At 46.2% G+C, this 20,156-nt stretch overlaps 1 protein-coding gene across 3 annotated transcripts; it reads left to right on the top strand.

The window, feature by feature from the left end:
- The first annotated feature begins 294 nt into the window (after nucleotides 1-294).
- On the top strand, nucleotides 295-8,442 carry wiza (WIZ zinc finger a). Of its 3 annotated transcripts, none has more exons than XM_031564049.2 (10): nucleotides 295-596; nucleotides 1,857-1,955; nucleotides 2,194-2,748; nucleotides 3,018-3,428; nucleotides 4,070-4,585; nucleotides 4,747-5,091; nucleotides 5,396-5,610; nucleotides 6,306-6,528; nucleotides 7,463-7,628; nucleotides 8,242-8,442. In XM_031564049.2, the coding sequence occupies exons 1-10, from the start codon at nucleotides 509-511 to the stop codon at nucleotides 8,405-8,407; spliced, it is 2,784 nt and encodes a 927-aa protein (XP_031419909.1). In that variant the 5' UTR covers nucleotides 295-508; the 3' UTR covers nucleotides 8,408-8,442. The 3 variants fall into 3 exon arrangements, with proteins under 3 accessions (XP_031419909.1, XP_031419910.1, XP_042559880.1); XM_031564050.1 differs by lacking the exon at nucleotides 295-596 and adding an exon at nucleotides 603-863; XM_042703946.1 differs by lacking the exon at nucleotides 295-596 and adding an exon at nucleotides 887-1,427.
- Nucleotides 8,443-20,156: the final 11,714 nt, after the last annotated feature.

Below are 20,156 nucleotides of genomic sequence, written 5' to 3'. Positions count from 1 at the left end.
CTGCGAACCAACTTTTCAGGTTCCGAATCCGAACCAATTCATTTTTGGTAGAAATTTTGGTTCAAAATTTGGTGGGCGATCTACGGAACTGTTCCCTGCGCGGCATAGACAGAGGAAGGAGGCTGTCCCGTTTTTCAGAGGAATCTGTCACCCTAAATGAAGCCCTCGAACCCGAACACCACTCGAATATATACTGGATACAATGCCATTATAATGTAAGGTGGGTTAGAAATAAAATTTTTGCGCATCAAAATAAGACTCTGTCTTGAGAATTGTGGAATTCGCTAAAATTCCAGATCTGAACAAATAAATGTCAAAGGTCAAACTGCACCCAAACAAATTCAATTATTTTTTACAGCAACAACAAATAGGCCGATCAAAAGCACTGGCAGAGGTATTTAGGCTGCCTTGAAGAGGTCCGCGTGAAAAGAAAAAAATTCCACATTCTGTTAGCACTCTGAGCTCGACAAGTAATGACTGGTACAATCGATTATGCGAATATCCAAGTATGCCTGTTTCCGCCACATTCAATGACCACGGCTCTCAATGCACACAAATAAAGCCATCAGGCTCAAACTCAGGTCCTCAAGAGGCAGGTAATATCTTATCTGAGGTCATACACTGTATTAATGACATGTTCGACATTACATGTCCACTGCACGATGTTTTACAACAGCTTCATTTTAAGAATCACACAGTAGTATAATTCGTTTATTTGACGCTGAGTTAGCTAACAACCATATTTACCTAGCATAGCTATGCTAGTTAGCTTGTCGGCAAGTCCTGCAAATCCTGGTCTAGTTTAAAGGTTGTGCATGACTTTTGGGATTACGAAACGCAGTAAACGCATCTTGAGTTGACAGGTAAATTGTTATCCACTTCTGTGTGTTCATGGTTCCTTGATGTTATCCAGATGGTGTTATTAGCGGCTCACCCGCTGTGTTATTGGTAACGTTGGATATGCTGCTGTCACTATGCTCTATACATATCTGGTTAACGTTACTTTTCAAGATGTGCTTTCCTAGCCGTTTTAAACGAAACAATTATAGGGTCCGTTGTTTATGTACTAACCTATTTAATGTTTGAGACAGTACAAGTGAAACAGCAGTCAGGAATAATCTTTCCATCTATCCACTGGTTAGCCATGCTGTTTCAGACCGAAACTTTTCAAAACTTCCGTTTCATAGAGGGTAAACTTCCTCTAGCTTTGGCGCTTGAAACTGATCACGTTGTATGCATGCAGACACGTCAGAATCGTTGTGACGGCTGGCCGTTTCGGTTAATAATTCAAATTAGTTTCTGTTAATCTAGATTATTACTTTTATATTGACGTTACATTCCTTAGTTGGATATGGCTTTCGAAAGTAGAATTGTCTGTGCTGCTCGAGGCTGCCAGAACAATGGCCAGGCACTGAGGTCCTGGTTAGGTAAAGTGTGCTTTGAACATCGACCAAACCTAAAGGCAGAATGCTCTTGTCCTCCTTTGTATGACTTTCATGAACTGCCTAAAGACACCGTGGACAGACAAATGTGGTTGAAGGCTCTGCATTTGAGGGGAGGGCTTCAACGTTGCTATGTGTGTTCTGTCCATTTTGCCGACAAGAGACCCACGGATACTCATCCTTATCCAGAGTTTTACTTGGGAATACAGAAGAAGCAGTTTACGAAACCAGCAAAAGAAACAGGGAATTTATCGGCGAAACCAGAAGCTAACGCTGTAAAAGCTACTGCCAAAAGTAAATGTCCACCTGAATGATACAATTACTGTTGATCGTGACAACTGCTGAATTGTTGTCATCAAGCATCTGTGTAAAGAGTCAAAATACCTGTCAGATCAAATGTTTTCTTCATTGTAGAGAGAAAACAAGACATGATCCTTGGCAACATAAAGAAGAGCGTGAATGTGCAAAGAAAATCCATGGAAACGCCTGCAACACCCTCAACTGGCTCCGACTGTGAGGATAACTGATCATTTCTAAATATTGGCTATGTTGGATGTATTTTTTTTTTTCAAATGTATAACTCTCTACCACCTCTTGCTCTTTGTACAAATATAAATAAGGTGAAGAACATATCATTGCCCAACCCTCATTGTAGCTGAATTCTATTCTATCTGTAGCATTTCTATTCTGTGTGCTAGCACAGCTGCTCTCTGAGACTCGGCTCGTAACGATCCTTCTCTGCTGTCTCTAGTGTCCGAGCTGCAGAAGTGCGAGCTGTGTGGCACCTGCTTCGAGACGCGGCGAGGCCTCTCCAGTCACGCACGATGCCACCTGCGGCAGCTCGGCGTGTCCGTGTCGGAGAGCAGCGGTGCGCCCATCGAGCTGCTCTACCGCCTGATCGAAGAACGCGACGGCCAGCTGCCTAAACCCCCGCCTAAGGTCAACACTTCGAAGAAGCACAAGGGGCTGCATGCTGTCAAGAGGGACGGCCAGGTCCAGGGTCCTGCACTCAAGATCAAGATCTCCAACCTGGTCAGGAAGAAGTACAGCATTTTCTCGGCCACGGCCCGCAAGAGTTCAGCCGGTGCCTCCAGCCGCCTCTCTCTACCCTCGGTGTTCCCCGCCTCCCCCGCTGTGAAGAAGGCCGTTGTCTCCGCGTCCTCATCCTCATCCTTTTCCCTCTCTCCGCTGCACGTCGAGGACTCGGGGACGAGCGCTGAGAGGAGTCCTCCTGCCACTACGGCCCCCGCAGCCTCAGCCAAGCCCCTGTGGGCCCCTCAGGAAACAGATGCCCCGCTCAACCTTAGTATGTCACATTCGTTAGCATGTTCCACTGTCCTTTTATTTTGAGTAGGTTTGAAGTATGCACTAAATATTAAGAAACAGTCAGAATGTAGTATGCATACCAAGACATCCCAAGAGGCTTCAATTAAAAATGTTTAAAAAAAAAAAATTCTTTAAGCAATGTAATGTATTTTTAAAAGGCATGTTGTCAGGAATGTGCAAATAGATGTATTCGGTGTGTGATTATGGAGAGTGGCGTTGGAGTGCTAACTGACCTCTGTACCCCTGCAGTGAACATGGACCCCTCCGGGCGGGATGACGTGCATGTGTGCGAGCTGTGTGGCGCCTGGTTTGAGACACGGAAAGGCCTCTCCAGCCACGCCCGTGCCCATCTCCGCACCTTCGGCATCGATAGCATGGAAGCCAAAGGCGCCCCCATCGACGCCCTCCACCAGTTCATGATCAGCAAGGGTCTCAAGCCTGGCAGTGCCAACATGCAGTCGGGCGACGGAAGAGAGGCAGACCTGACACCAACTGCCTCTGTCAAACGGCCAGCTCAGCCATCCCCATCTCCCAAAGCCGTTTCTAAAGGCCTGTCCTTACCCACACCGCCTGTCAAACGCTTCAAAACCTCCTCCTCCTCCTCGGAAGGCCCGCCCTCACACGAGTCTCCACTAAAGGATGACGAGTCTGCAAAAAGTGGTGAGTTGACTTTTAGGGCACCTGAAAGGAGGAGGTGTGTCTAAATGAGGGGGGGTTCTCCCCTAGGTTCTACATCTCACGGTTTTATACAGCCTGCACATGGACCCGCACTGTCACTGACGGGGTTCATTTAAGGCAGGTCTTAACAATTATAGGGATAGGTAACGTTCTGGTTCCATAATGTGCTTCCTAAGTTTTTTTTTTAATATGATTCCATTGGCACACGAATGAGTACATCTGCTTATGTAGAGGAGGTCAGTTTAGTAGGCACTCCTTCAGGCCCAGGACACTTTTGTGTTCACACTGCTAAAAGAATGTGTCCATATGTGTCACAGACCACCTCCAAATGTGTACTCAATGCGTCTTGAGAGCATTCCCACCTGTCCATTTGTGATCGGGTCTCCGATGATGCATGTTAATGCCAGGTGTGAACGGGGTCATGATGATCTGGAATGTTTGGTGCATGAGTAGTGGCCATAGTATAATAATATATGTTGGTGCTTATAACGTCACTCTAATTATAAAAGTCGCTCTAGAAGTCACCAGTAACTGTTTGGTAAATATTGTTGTTGTTGTTGTTGTTGTTGTAATGACCAGTGCTGTGAGATGTTGACAGTCATGCTCTCTGCTGATCTGCCCAGATGGCGAGCTGGCGCGGGACATCGTGTGTGAGTTCTGCGGCGAGCTGTTCATGCGCAGCCAGAGCCTCTCCAGCCACGCCCGCTCCCACCTGCGCCAGCTGGGCATCACCGAGTGGACGGTGCAGGGCTCGCCCATGGCCACGCTGCGGGAGGTCATGGCCCAGCGCGGCGTCACCAGCATCCTCAAGCTCCCCTCCAACACCTCCTCGCAGACCGCGCCGGCACGCAGTCCGCTCAAGATCCCTCCTCCTCCTCCGAGCCCGCTCCGGGTCCCCAGCCCCCTCAAGGCCTCGGGCCCCTCCCTGGGTCTGGGTCTCGCTCTGGATCCAGGCCCGGCCACGCTGCTCCACAAGCTGCCCAAGGCCCGCAAGGGCTCCCGCTTCGTGAACAAACCCAAGGACGAGCCCATGGAGGTGGACGTGAGTGAGGTGTTGGTCTTACCCGGGCCTTCCAGGAGCGGGATTCCCCAGTCCCTCGTCAGGAGCGACTTCAGCTCTGCCAACACTCCAGTTAGAGGTAAGAATCTGTCATTCATGGTGCAGTCTTTTACATTTGTTTTCTGTGAAGAAGACTTAAATAAGAGACTAGACGTTCTGTAGACGTTAAGTTGATCTGTGTTTAATTATACACCTCCGCATTCACGGAACGCCGTGACTCTTTACATTGCTCCTGTGCAGCACCCAAGTCAGAGCAGGATGTAAACCAAGCGTTCGAGTGCGACTACTGCAATGAGACGTTTGACAGCCGCAAAGCCCTCTCCTGCCACGCCCGTGCCCACCTGCGGCACCTGGGGGTGCGCTGGCCTGCCCAGGCCTCCCCCATCGATGCCCTCCACAAGCTGATGCAGCGCGAGGGCACCGCCCGCGCCTCCGAGGTCAAGCTGGAGCCCAGCGTCTGGAGAAGGCAGAGCTCCTCGCCCGGAGCCTCCACACCTGCCCCAGGGGCCCTCCCACCTGCCCCAGCAGCCCTCACACCAGCGCCAGGAGAACCCGCTGCCAAAGGGGGGAAGGCATCCTCTGAAGGTAGGCTAAGGAGTAACTCAAACACTTTTATGTGGAAACCTTTTGTTGTGATACTTCATACTGTACAGTGTGATGTATCATACTGATGCATGTGTCCTATGCTTATAAAGGTCTATTTTGAGTCACTGTTTTGGGTCTAACAACATTATGCTATGAACATCTTGAACATGAGGGGAAAACATGCTCTTGTTTGCTGACGGCATATCAAATGTCTCCTTCACCTGTTCTCATGTGGTCTCTCTCTCTCCATCTCTCTCTCTCTCTCTAACCCCTCCATTCCATCCTTATGTTTCTTGTCATTCAGCCTTTGACGCCACGTGTGAGCTGTGTGGATTTGACTTTGAGAACCGCAAGGCCCTGGCCAGCCACGCTCGTGCCCACCTCCGGCAGCAGGGCGTGGAGTGGCGCACCAACGGCTCGCCCATCGAGACGCTCAGCGCCTGGATGCAGAAGGAGCCGGGCAAGGTGGCGGAACTGCACAAGCGCTACCTGATGGGAGACCTGCCGCATGTTAAGAGGGTAAGGCCTGCACAAGCGCTACCTGATGGGAGACCTGCCGCATGTTAAGAGGGTAAGGCCTGCACAAGCGCTACCTGATGGGAGACCTGCCGCATGTTAAGAGGGTAAGGCCTGCACAAGCGCTACCTGATGGGAGACCTGCCGCATGTTAAGAGGGTAAGGCCTGCATGAGTGCGACCTGATGGGAGACCTGCCGCATGTTAAGAGGGTAAGGCCTGCATGAGTGCTACCTGATGGGAGACCTGCCGCATGTTAAGAGGGTAAGGCCTGCATGAGTGCTACCTGATGGGAGACCTGCCGCATGTTAAGAGGGTAAGGCCTGCATGCAGCCCTGTGAAGCACTAGAGCTGGAGCGCTGGGGGAGAGTTTGGGTAATGGGTTTGGTTAAAAAGCCTTGTGGTTTTTCACAATATCATTAAAGGGAGTCAATATGTGGTTTGAAAAGTAAAATGGCTGTCCATTAACCTGCTTAAATGTGCTCACAACACTTTCTTTTGCTGCTGTGTGGGCAGCGTGAAATATATGCTCTTCTGTGCCTTTGTAAAGTTACCAAGAGCCACTGGTCCAATTGCTGAAAATTCTGTAGTCAGGCTAAAAATAGCAGGTAAACTTCTTGATATTCAGGTCCCAGACGTCTGTTCAGTGTCTGTTAGCCAGCTGTTCCATGCTGATGGTTGACTCTGGCCTCTCCACAGAGGAGCACGACCTCGCCCTCCTTCTCCAGTGACTCCGAGATGCTTCACGGCAGCAGCCACAGGTCCTCGTCTTCACTCAGGTCCTCTCTGGGGCTGTTACACGGCTCGCGGGCTTCTGGGCTGGGTTCCTCCGGAGGTAAAGGAGGCAAGAGCCACGGCAACCAGGGGTCCACACAGGGGTCATCGGGGGCCCACAGCGACCTCAACGTACGACTGCCTAGAGGTGAGTGGGGCGGGGTCCCACGCAAACACTCATCACCACGTAAACCCTTATCCAATTCATCCACAATAATCAATGAATATCATTGAAAAGATTGGATTCTTATTTTTTTATTCACATGACTTTGAGCAAAAAAATCGACAATTACAATCTTAGTATTTCAATACTCCCTTGTTTTTCTCAAAATTCCCAGGAATCAGCAGCAGTGTTCTAGAACTATACTGGGAGAGGAACACCTGTTATTGTACTCTTTTAATCAGATTGAATCAGTCTGTTATTGTTGTTGAAAACAACCGAAGGCTCATTCTCGGCTTTTTGTACATGTAAACGGCCTACAAACTTACAAGCCCAGAGTACACGCCAGAGTGAGTTTCACTGAAACCACTTTTCTCAGCTGCCTGAAATGCCTTTTTGGAATTCCAGCACTTTCCATTTGTTACAAGATGACGCAATCTCGTAACACAATCCTTATTGCCCACCTAGCTGACCAATCAGAGAACACTGGGCTCATCGGGAGAGGGGCACAGGATCTCTAACAGAGCATTTCAGACGGAGGGTGGAGAGAGATGTATTGGATCAGAAAAATTATGTGTTTTTGGAACATTGAAGCATGTCAATCTATTCTAGTTGACCCCAATAATACAATGATGAACATTGAGAATGAGCATAATAGGTCCTCTTTTTAATCTAATTTCTCATTTACATGTTTTGCATCAGTATATTTTCAAACCAGGAAGGAAACCCTGTCCATGTCCCAGTCTGCCATCTCACATGTGGCTTTGACTTATAACTGAACATTCAGCCCATTTTGTAGTAAATACAGGGATTGTGTATCGGCACACAATGATCTGTGGTCCATATATCGCTCCGGCCCTACTGTTTCAGAGCTTTTCACGTGTCAGACGGACCACCCACAACAGGTTTCTTCCCATTTCAGGGAGTGACCGTCGCCCTCCAAAGCACCAGTCCCACACGGAGAGCCGAGCCCGTGAGGCCAACGAGCCCAAACCCTCCCGCTCTGGAAACATCCCCTCGCTGGTGCCCAGGCCGCCGGAGACCCCACTGGTCAAACAGTTTGGAAAGGTCTACTCTCTCAAGTGCAGGTAGGCCTCAATCCTGAGCCCACTCCACCACATGATGTATTGGGCTTCTGTTTGCCTTTAAATCAGTGGTCCGTGGCCCCCTGATGGTCCGCGACGGCATTGCAGGGGGTCCGCGACATGAGCCTATGTTGTTGTTTGTTGAGCCTGTCAGTTAGCCATTGACTTTTTTTTATTTTTACAAACATGAAAAGAAGGGTACGGCACTGTAAAATGCTTTGAGAATCACTGGCATACCAGTGGGCCGCGGATTACTTTCTAGTCAGAATGGGGGTCCATGGGACAAAACCAGTTGAAAACCCCTGCTTTAAATGATACTTAATGGTCATGTTCCAATTGAGTGCTGCTGATGTGTGCCCCTTTTGAGGTGTAATATTGTTTGTTCATTAAAGTTGTCTTATTGTACTGCATAAGAGTGGATATGACCTCACATTCCTCCACAGGGGTGTGTGAGAGGAAAAGGGCATTTATGTGGTCACATTGCCTCTAGCAAACTAGCTAGCATCCACTCAGTCACCTGTCTGAATACATAGGAATCTTTTGCGCATTACCTCATGTTCTCAGCACAGGCAGTAGATCAAAGCTCTATGTTCTATGTTCTATGTGGTTCCTCCAGGTTCTGTGAGAAGGAGTTCCACGGGCCGCTGTCTGTGCAGGAGGACTGGGTGAGGCACCTCCAGGAGCACATCCTCAACCTCAAGAAGGAGGGGGCCGCCACGTCCCCGCCCAGCCCCCTCCCTCAGCCCACGTCCCCCATCCTCCTCACGCTGCAGCCTGTCTGACGTCCCCACACACACACGCGCACACACACACACACACGCACACACACACACACGCACACACACGCACGCACGCACACGCACGCACGCACGCACGCGCGGGGACTCCGGCAGCTGTGGGACACCTCCTTGTGTTCATATGCAGAAGCACTGATCCACTTGGAAAAACATTGGATGATTTTATTCACATGAACTTCTTTTATATGATGCGACGGCAGCTGGTGGAAGTGGCTGAAATGCACTGCAGGGCTCATGCGAACACGTACCTCTGACGTCCTCCACTGTTAGAACACATGACTGGCACATTGTGTTTGGCTTAAATGGCACTGACGTGCCGTCATGCTCTTATTTCATGCAAAGCTGACAGCGGCAGCTGTGTTCTACTGCCGCGTGCCTTGTGTTGGGTACATACCCAAGTCAGGCTGCTGTGTCATACTGCCTTGTGTTGGGTACACACCCAAGTCAGGCTGCTGTGTCATACTGCCTTGTGTTGGGTACACACCCAAGTAAGGCCAGGTACATGCAGTCGAGAGCTGAGGGTGAACATCCTTTACCTCTGAGACTCCATAGTGAGTTTGACCAGTTTGACCAGGAAGTGAGCCACGATCAGGTCTTTAATACTACACACTCTCAGGTGCAGCCCCCTGTGTGTCTTTAATACTACACACTCTCAGGTGCAGCCCGCTGTGTGTGTTTAATACTACACACTCTCAGGTGCAGCCCCCTGTGTGTCTTTAATACTACACCCTCTCAGGAGCAGCCCCCTGTGTGTGTGTTTATGTGCCTGCTCCTCAACGAGTCATGGAAATGGCAGAGCAGGCTAGTTTTTCCCCCCTTTTTTAAATATGAGTGTGATTTCCCTGTGATTGTTACATTGGCTGGTTTAATAAGAACTGTTCCGTTCCTCTATAGTTAGCATTGATCAGGCACTGATTATGCCTACAATGGCTTTTAACAGATCAGGAAGAACTCAGGTGGCCCAGTTTGGCCTCACCTCAACCTTTCTACATGTTGTGATTTGACTTTGTAATTATGTTTCAAGAGGTTTTATTCATTCTGTATCTGAGTGTTGAAATGATGGAGTTGACCGTATACACTGATATAAATGTTTTTACTTGCTTGAGTATGGTCATGGGTATTCACAGCTAATTCTTTTAATGAATGAGCTGAATTTATGAGCTAGCTGAGTGTGTGCCTGACCTGCTGTGTCTTAAATCCTCAAAGCACTACTGGAAACTGTAAATCGTCATTTATTAAATTTGGTAGGTTTTTCAGAACCTTTGTAAATGGTGTGCAGTGTTTTTTGTCTTTTTCCAGGGTTTGGGTGTAAGGTCTTCTAAGGTTGTGTGAAACTTAAATCCCGTACGTGTTTTGCAGGATTTGCAGCAGTACCTCTGAGTCCCCACAAGGGGGTAGAGAAGTTTTACAAACACAGACCACCGTAGGGTTTTCACATCTCATGATTAACTGTTTACAAATGCCCAAAACCTTCAGCGCCTGTGTGAGCTGGTGCAGTGTGGTTTTGAAAGGGCCACCATCCTCTACAGAGAGTGGCCATTGTTGCTGTTAATTTGCGTTTGCTATTATGGTCATTCAAAAACACACAACCTTGTAATGTACAAGTCAATCCTCCAGAATTATAATTAGAGGAACAGCAGTTTTAGAATGGAGATGTTACCATTGCGCGTATAATTAGTGGGTGTGATCTGTTACCAAGTTCTTGCCATTGTGGCTGCGAGGTGCAAAATCTGGATTTAGCTGAAATGATCATAGATTTGTTTTCATCATAGTCTGCTAGAAAGCCAGTCCAGCACTCGGGACAAATATAAAATGCAAACTTCTGAAAACATGGTTTCAGTCAGTCGCCACAAGCTTTGTGAAATACATTTGCTAAGACCCTTTGTTTCAGGAGATTTATAAAGGCGCACCCCTATAAAAGCTTGAAAGAATGGAAAGGTCTGGCCACTTGCGCATCGAGTAACACATTTTTATTTAAATCCGCCGTGTTGACGGACTGGTCAGTCTGAGAGGCGTTTGAGAGAGACGTGGTGCCGAGAGAGCCAGCGGTTTGAGAGGCGGAGGAGTGGACTGACTGCATAGTTCATCCGCAGGGGCCAAGGCTGGATTCACTTCACTTCCCAGCACTCGCGCTTGAACCATCAATCTCCCCTGCTCGTAAATACAGACCCCCTCCCCCCCGCCCCCCTCACACACATACACAGACACACACAAACACACACACACAGACATACACACACACGCACACAGACACACACACACACTACCGGTTTCATTAGTGGAAAGCTTTGCTTTTAATTAAGCAGCGGCATTCTTAAAACACGCCAGTGTGATCTACAGGCCTGTCCCGACTTCCGTTGCTCAGGGTAAACTGTTTGTTTTGGATGAGAGAGAAAATGTATAACTAAAGAGAAAATTGTAGAACAGAAAAAGGAAAAAAAAAAAAAAACATCCTTCAGCTTCCAGTGATTTAATTGCTGGAAAATAACTGATTTGAATTGCCTTAATTAACTGCAGTTAAATGGTGGCTAATTCTTAAGTTCACCTCACTGTCAAATACCAGCGAAGGCTTGAATTCCACACATTGCTATATTTCTGACTATTTTCCATTGCCTTTTCACACTCACAAATGTGTTTATGTCCAATGTAGCCTTTTCTTATCATTTCAAATGGTTATTTTAAAAGAACATTTTAGTTCACCAGGCTGCAATCATTAGTATGAAAAAGTAATACATGTACAAGTGCATTGATCATCAACACGTGTGTGTAGCTATGCTAAATAGATGGAAAAACAGCAGAATCCAAACTTGTTAACTGACTGAACAGGGGCATATAATCACACAAGGAGCTCCTGTGAGGGTGCTGTAGGCTTGCCGTGCCGTGCCGTACTGCGTCTCCCTTTGGCATGAGGCCCTTTACGGAGCGAGAGAGAGAGAGAGAGAGAGAGACTGGGTTCCTGTGAGCCGTGTGCTGATGGACTGGGCCTCCTGCGCTTCTGAGATACTCCTGGGATGAAACAACCCTCTGCGCTTTTGTGATGCTAACTATCTCCACGCTGCAGTCAAGGGATTAGTTTTGTGAGCCGACGATAATGCATTCGTGGAACTGACTTTGAGAGAGGACTTTGATGAGTCTCATGTTCTCTGGAACGATGTTAAGGTGGGCCTTACTGGATTCTCATAAATATTGTTCACTCGCTTTGACCTGATGGTTCAGTTTATGGCCGATCAGTAAACGTTTGGTTTAAGTGCTTAGAGATGCCTAATAGTCATCAGGTTTCCACACGTTTTTATTGTGCTTATGACACATTGGAATAATTCATTATTAAATCTTCTATATACAACAAGAGACTTTGAAACAATGATTTAGATTTTATTTATCTGCATTTGTTCAACCAAATAAGACTTTTGAGACAAACTGAGATTATGTTAACCCATCTAGCCATTCAGGTTTCTTACAAAACTTACAATGCTTCAGTGTGGAGAATGGATTTTAAATCTTATTGTAAAGTCCTTACTGTTACGCAGATAAATCATTTGTGTTGTGTGTTCTTAGAGTATGTTAGAGAATGTTAGAGAATGTTCTTAGAGTATGTTAGAGAATGTTAGAGTATGTTAGAGTGTGTTCTTAGAGTATGTTAGAGTGTGTTCTTAGAGTATGTTAGAGAACGTTCTTAGAGTATGTTCTTAGAGTATGTTAGAGTATGTTAGAGTATGTGTGCTGTGCTCTGTGCTTGTGGGGTGCAGCCCAGTCGCTCCATGGAATCTGTTTTAGGATGATGAAGTGTGCAGCCTCCTCAGACTTCAGCTTACGGTTAAGACTCCAGCAGAGGGATGGAAATGAATGTCTGATTCCACTGCCTCCCCGTACAATCCACTGATCAATATACATTAAAGTGACAAACATTAATTAGAACTGGTGTATTTATCGTGAACCTTATCCGAAGTACTTCGAGTTCTATTAAGAAGAATTACAGTCTGTCAGGCAAGTTACTGTAACTAAGAAGATCACATCATTAAGATACGGGAAAAAAAACTCATTCATTTCAGGAAAAAAACATGGGACATCATAAATATTTCAGCCATGTTGATTAGAGTGTCTGTGTGAAAAACAACCAGGAAACGCCTAGCAATTCATCAGAACCAAACTGCAAATCTATAACCCCCATTTTTTCTCTCTTGGTGAAATCCAGTATGCAGTGTGCTATTCATTTTGCTTGTCAGTAGCTTCATCAGCATACATTAAAGCTGCTGAGAAGTTTACCTGACCTGTTGTTCTCTCATGATCTGTGGTCTACTGAGAAGACCCTTGAGGGAGTTCAGCATATTCCATCGCCACACTTATTATGTGTCAGGGAACGAGAAGCTGACAGTGAAAAGTGCTTCTCGTGTTTTGTGAAGATGTGGACGTTTGGGGAGGCCTTGTTCATATTGTTGTAGACTTCAGGACTATGGAGAAAAATGTTGGACCTTTTGTGAGACTTGAGTGAGCTGCTGTGGTCTGAGGAGGAGGCAGGCAGGCCGGCGCGATCGCTTTCTAAGGATCCATTACTCCGCTCCCCTCTGGGCCAGCCCAGCACCATATTCCTGACTTTAGCCTTTAATCTGCAGTAGGAGATTTATATATTTCCAAACTTGGCAGCTGGGAGACTTTTCTCACACGTCTTGTGGCCTTGCAATCAGCACAGAGATTCCTTAGGGGACGTGGACTTCTGGCGGAGAAGACAAGTCTGTATTTTTCCTCTACCCATCACACTGAACCTCACTTGACATTACATTGTCAATTGTCTTTTATAATTTTTTTGGATTAACTTTTTTTTTTTTTAAGTTATGCAAGAGCCAAGTCACTCATAAAAACAGCGAGCAGATGATTTATTGACAGCCTAGAGAAGATTTTTGGCGACGCTTCCATAACTTGTGACAGTGTAACGGTACCAGATGCCGAGTGAAATCACCCCACTCAGAACTGGTTGTTCGCCAGGCTGATTCAGGCGTGCTGTGATGGTAGGAGGTCACTAAAGTACCCTCAGCAGCTCTGGTTCCCTGCCTGGATCACAGACTGCTGTATTTGGACTGTGCCGTCAGATGATCCGGAAGGTTCCTGCTGTCGTTCTCAAGTGCTTGTGTGAGCAGGTAACATGAGCGCCAACTTCCTTCATGACCTCTAGCTCAGATGGCCAAAGATACATCCCCTAGTACACAGAGGTCAAAATTGTTGAAATATACTTAAACAGCACAGAAAATATGGAATCATGAAATCACATGCCTCTCAAATGAGTTTTTAATGATAGCAGTGTTTTGGCATGTTTTGAAAATGGATCCATACGACCGTAAGCACAACGGCTCGGCTTCTGAGCCCTTAGTTCAGTGCTGTTTTGTGTGTGTATGTCAGCTTGCATCATTGTTAACATTTGGGCCTTGTCTTGGTTTGTTCCTCTTTTGAATGTGTAGTTGTGCTCAGTACGAAGAGTCTGTTCGAAGTTTGGTCAGACGGGAATCATTCTCGGATGATAAATGAGTGGATCGCCGTGTTCCCGAATCACAGAGGGAGATTTCTCTCTGCATTACTCATTTTTTTTCAGTTCTGCTATCGAGTGACTGGGTGTGATACTTATCCAAATATTTCTAAACATGCACGTCTCAGAAATCCAGGCCCAAAATACCAATAGTGTTCCAAGCATGTCACAAAGACTCCTTTAGAAAGAGGTTTTCCAGTTTCCTATGTTCGATATGCTTTAGGCTCTCTCTCTCTCTCTCTCCCTCTCTCTCTCTCTCTCTCTCTTCCTCTCTCTCTCTCTCCCTCTCTCTGTTGCTGTCTCTCTCTCTCTCTCCCTCTCTCTCCCTCTATCTCGCTCTCTCTCTCCCTCTCTCTTCCTCTCTCTCTCTCTCCCTCTCTCTGTCGCTGTCTCTCTCTCTCTCTCTCTCTCCCTCTCTCCCTCTCTCCCTCTATCTCTCTCTCTCTCTCCCTCTCTCCCTCTCTCCCTCTCTCTCTCTCCCTCTCTCCCTCTCTCTCTCTCTCCCTCTCTCTCTCTCTCTCTCTCTCTCTCTCTCTCTCTCTGTCTCTCTGTCTCTCTGTCTCTGTCTCTCATTAATCCTGTTTGACTCAGCATATGTTCCATGTCAGTGAGTCAGGAAGCAGAGTGTGAGCCAGACGGGTGAGAGTGTGTCCTGGTGGAAGCAGTCAGCGCTGGGTGGTGTGTGTGTGAGGGGCCTCGAGCAGACACACAGCAGTGAGCAGTGAGGGCCCAGACAGGAGAGCGCTGGGTAGGTGACTCCTCAGGGGTCAAGGGAATCACTGCCTGTCCCTGTGTGTGTGTGTGTGTGTGTGTGTGTGTGTGTGTGTGTGTGTGTGTGTGTGTGTGTGTGTGTGTGTGTGTGTGTGTGTGTGTGTGTGTGTGTGTGTGTGTGTGTGTGTGTGTGTGTGTGTGTGTGTGTGTGTGTAATCACTGCCTGTCCCCTTACACAACAGGTCAGAAAGACTGTGTGTGTGTGTGTAATCACTGCCTGTCCCCTCACACACACACAGGTCTCCCCCTGTCTGCTTTCTAATCGTCTCGTCATCATCTGTGGCTGGACAACTTGTGCCGTGAAGTGAGAGAGCACTTAGAGGCGCTTTCATCTCAGGTCTAATCACTATATGTTGACATGTCTGAATGGAGGCGTAAACAGAGTCCTTATCGGCAACTTTCCACACTCGGAAGCCATCTTGGTAATGTGCCTGAACAGCTATTTTGGGCAAACAAGATCATCCTGCTATCTAAATGATTGGAGAGAGATCCTTAACTCCACTTAGGATAGTCGAACCAGATATTTAAAGTACATCATAATAATAATAATAATGCATTTAATTTGTAGCGCACTCTTTATTCAGTTGAATCTCAGAGTGCCACATCACGTGAATGTGCGTTTAAACCTGCATTTAATTTTTTTTCCCCAAACGCTCAAATAAAGCGAAACAATACTTTACTGTTCACTTGCGTTCACTGCCCATGCACCAGATTTCACAGCTCGGCTATTGCTATGGTGACGGTGGAAATAAACAGAACGTTCAGGTGAGACAAAACGTCTCCATTCAGTCTCCATTCATTTTCCCATCAGTGATTGGTCACTTCCCTTATAATGTCTCTGGCATAACTGCTCTTCTGGCTGCCTTGCAGCTTGCATGAAAGACACGGGGATAACAATGAGAGGTTTTTGTAGAAATGGACAAGAGAAGTGCCTTTCCAGTCCATGATTTAAAAGCATACTTAGACCCCAAGGGACAGGGGAGGTTAAGAATATATTATTTTTTGATCAGCTTAGATTTTCGTTTGGCTGTATTTTCTGGCAGTTATAACTTAATGAAATCTTATTTGCTCAATTTTATAACAGGAAAATAAGTGAAAAAAAAATACACGTAAGGAGTTTTGTACTTGTTAGTTCTAAAGTATGTAAACAAATACATCTTCTTGAACCAACTGGCTAGTGAGCAGGAATTTGTGGTGTCCAACAATGTCTGCGGATTAATGATTCAAATACGTATTGTGTATGAATTTAAAGCCTGCAGTTTGATGGTGAAAATCTAATGAATTCCAGAGCACAAAAAATGAAAGATGCCAGGTCATTAATTCCAGAGCACCATCTCATATATTTTGCAACCTTTGTCCAGTAATAGGAGGCTACAGTTATATGTGAAGCAGCATTGAAATGAAACCCCATCTCCGTATCCGCCAGTGGAACATTCAGCCGAATAAGCCACGCTAGATGAAAGACGATGGCCTCCGAAAAACGTCTCCTGAACTCCAGGGTGAGTGTGTGCTGATAGATTCTGCCACTCTAAATAAGTGTCACTCCCTGATATATTAATGTTGCTGCTAGGACTGGTCCCCTTCGCAGGACTAGTAAAACCTTATGTGCTCTCCATGCGATTGACCATTTGGTCCCCATCGTGCTGCTGCAGATGTTCTTTCACCAGCTGTCTGAACATGTTGAAATGGAAAGTTATTAGTGATGTGGTAAACAGACAAAGATTGGCTTCATCGACTCGGATTTGAGTAAAGCTGCCGTCTAAGGAAAGTGTTTGCTTTTGCAACCACCCGTAGAATTGGAGTTAGCGAGCTGGTGTGTGTGTGTGTCAGTGTGTGTGTGTGTGTGTGTGTGTGTGTGTGTGTGTGTGTGTGTGTGTGTGTCTGTGTCTGTGTCTGTGTCTGTGTCTGTGTCTGTGTGTGTGTGTGTGTGTCAGTGTGTGTGTGTGTGTGTCAGTGTGTGTGTGTCTTTGTGTGTGTGTGTGTGTGTGTGTCTGTGTCTGTGTCTGTGTGTGTGTGTGTGTGTGTGTGTGTGTGTGTGTGTGTGTGTGAGAGAGAAAGGGATTGCAGAAGAGAGAGGGAGAGAACACTTGAGGTGATGGCAAGGTCATTAGCTAATCAAAAGCACAGACTCAGGAGAAAACGACGTCTGACATTCAATTCCCCCAAAGTCTCCATTGTCAAATCCACTTATCGGCCCCCGCAGTGAATGTTCCTGACAGAATATTGATCCAACACAGACCTGACCCCACGCTAATGCTGATAAACATTAGCTCTTCTGCTCTAATAAGGAAGCGTAGCCACACAACTGATGGGTCCATATTAAACCCTGTGAGGCAAATAACATCTGTTTAAGTTTCAAAGATTTCAAACAGAATGGTGAATCCTTTACAAGTAACATTTCTGCTGTGACCTGCTTAGGAAATCATGTCAAAATGATTCAAGTAGGGGGGCACTGTGGGGCGAGCCAATAAGCCCTCCATTTACGGGCTACAATGCCCACGGGGACACAGGCTCAATTCCGGCCTGCTGTCGTTTCCCGATCCTCTCCCCACCTCTTCACTCCTCCTGACTTCCTGTCCAATATACTTCACTGTACTAGATAAAGTATAAAAGACTAATAAAGGCTAAAAAGCCCGTAAATAAATCTTAAAAAAAAAAAAAAGATTCAAGTTGTCATGCAGTGTATAACAGCCCATGCTACTAGACAGGACAGCACAGCACTCACCAAGCCCGCGTTGAGCTACTTGTTGAGAGCTTTTCTGAAGTCTTATTGGTCCTTCATGTGTGTTGTTATATATGACAAGAGGGTCACGGTGTCTTTAATAGTTTTCATATGCAGGGAAATACAGTTACCCATTATACCTTCAACCTACCTACAACCTTATTAGCCTGAAAATGTCAAATATCAGCAATGGAGTGATCAGAGTTAGATACACGTTATGAGACCATATCGGAATTCCCTTGAAGAAATATTTCAGCGCTGTAAAAGTAACATCATGCGGAAGTCACATCATTCTCTGACTTGTCACACAGGAGAACCGCTGTGTGTTAGACAGATGAAGATGTGCCTGATGGATTCTTCAACCCAGCACGTTTGTCCCGACTGTAACTGTACATGTCTCTCCTTCCTCTCAGCCCAGCCAGGAAGAGCCAGTGGAATTGCTAAATGGTAGAACTTAGCGCATCGCTTACACATGCCATGTTCAATAAATGTACCCCTGAGCTAATTCTGGGTTTTCCAAAGTTGTAAACTCAGAGAGTGGCCTTATTTTCTTTTCAAAGTAATCTACGATGATTTATCACACATATTAAAAACAGGAAGATTTCCTCCCGTGGGATTTATCTGTCAGTGTATGCCATGGTTGTTCAAGTTGATTGCAACATTATATTTCTTCGCTGAGTATGTATGTTTTTTCATGTTACAGTACTATTTCAGTGGTAATGAATGTATCAGTTAAAAGGCTTAAATAATTTCACATTTTATACTGCATAAAAAACGAGGGGTCTTGTCAAGCCTTTGCAGTACTGCACCACTAAATTTCAGAATAGTATCCCTTTTTCTCAATGAAATATCACACAACTATATAGCTTTTCAATAGGTTAATTTCCGGGTCTTTGTCCGCTTGTTGATCACAGTGTGAATACGGCCACTGTCCCTCCAGAGAACGGGCTCCTTCAGGTCAGGTCAGCCCAGGACCTGGACACAGAGACGAAGACATCGCCCCTCTCTGTATGTCTGTGCCCCCCCCCCCCCCCCCCCCCCCCCCCCGGTCAGTCCTCTCTCATCATGAGGATTAGTCCTGACGGTGCTTCTGCTCCAGGCTCAGGGGAGAGATGGATGGTGGCAGTGCTGTGAGGGGAAATTGACTGATATCTGCAAAAGTGCTTGACTGAAACCTATCTGCTTTGATTCTTTTTTGTCTGAACCGCCATTAGAATTCCTAACAACATTAAATGAAAAAAAAATCAAATTGGGGCAGCCTAATGATAATAAAAGGTTCTGGACAGGCCACAATTCAGGCTGAGTATGATATTAAAAATCGGATCCATTCCTGTTTGGGTGCTCTACTCCACTCCACTCCCATCACCATACCACATTGCCTGACCAGTGAGCTATTTTTGGAGCAGGTTAATTTGATGACCTGCACAGGTCCGACATTAAATGGCCTACGTCATTATACGGAACCCACCCCGTGCACTTGGCATTGACCTGACTGAGGATACGGGGCCAGTCGAAGGCTCTTATGAGGCCCAGGCCTTTAGTAAGTGTTTCTCTCCGGTGACAGTTAAAGATGATCGATGTCTTCATTTTCCTATACCTGACTCAGATTTCAATTATGTATTAATAAATAGTGTCTATACTGTAGCAGACAGAACCAGACCAGACTGCAAACCATGGCCCCAGATTGCATCACACTAAACTGACGAGGTCAATAGGTTCTGAATGTTTTATGGACGGTGTATTACTGCTAGACAACGGAGATCAAGCATGATCAAGAAGGGGATGAAAAGCTGTCACATCAGTAAGCTCCTGATACAAACCAGAGGTAGAGTATGGCACCGACTCAACTGGTGCATTTATATATATATATATTTGTATATAAATATAAAAAAAAAAAAATATATAGGCCCTAGCGGAAGCCACGTGGGGGAAAACATCTGACTAATCTGTAAGCCAAGTCTTGGCCAGAACTCTGTGTAACAGCGCTTCCCTCTAATCACTCAACAGTAAAGATGGGTATCTGTTTGAGGCCATTAGGGGGGAAAAAAACATATATGATGCTAAAAATAATATTCGTGTTCGATGACTATAAACTCTGTCACACGCATGCAGACACTAAGCAGACACCAAGCAAAGTAGCCAGTTCCAAGCAAAGAGCTAAAAATATAACTAACTGTGACATTATCACCCAGAGCCAAGGCATTTATGGAAGCTATTGGGATTGTTTATGTTGTTTACACTCTGCAAACATTCTGGCGAGTCTTTACCTCCCACTCACTCCGTCTCTCTCTCTCTCTCCTCCCTCTCCACCTCTCTCTCTCTCTCTCTATCTCTCTCTCTCTCTCCTCTCTCTCCTCCCTCTCCCATCACTTTTTTTCTAGGGGAAGGGACCTACTGGAGTTCTGGCGCTCAGATCACCTATGACTCATGGCCTGATGCTTGCACTCATTTCACCCTCAAATTCCTGTCAACTTATTAACTCCGCTTTTCCCCTGCATCGTTTAAATGCAGCTGACTTGCTTCACATAATGTCAGTTAAACGCAGAGCATTGTGGCTGTTTTAAGATACTCCGCTAACCCAACACCATATGATCTCTCTAAGACTCAATATGACCGCTGGAAGTGAATAGCCAATCTTGTCATGGGTGGTTAATTTAGGCTCTAATGATCTGAAATGAAACGGATTGATTTTAAAAACACACTGGTCAGCATTAGTCTCCTGACAG

The sequence above is a fragment of the Clupea harengus genome, chromosome 26, assembly GCF_900700415.2.
Source record: "Clupea harengus chromosome 26, Ch_v2.0.2, whole genome shotgun sequence".
NCBI classification, from domain to species: Eukaryota; Metazoa; Chordata; class Actinopteri; order Clupeiformes; family Clupeidae; genus Clupea; species Clupea harengus.
The sequence above is the reverse complement of the archived record's forward strand: the minus strand, read 5'-3'. Positions and strand labels throughout refer to the sequence as shown.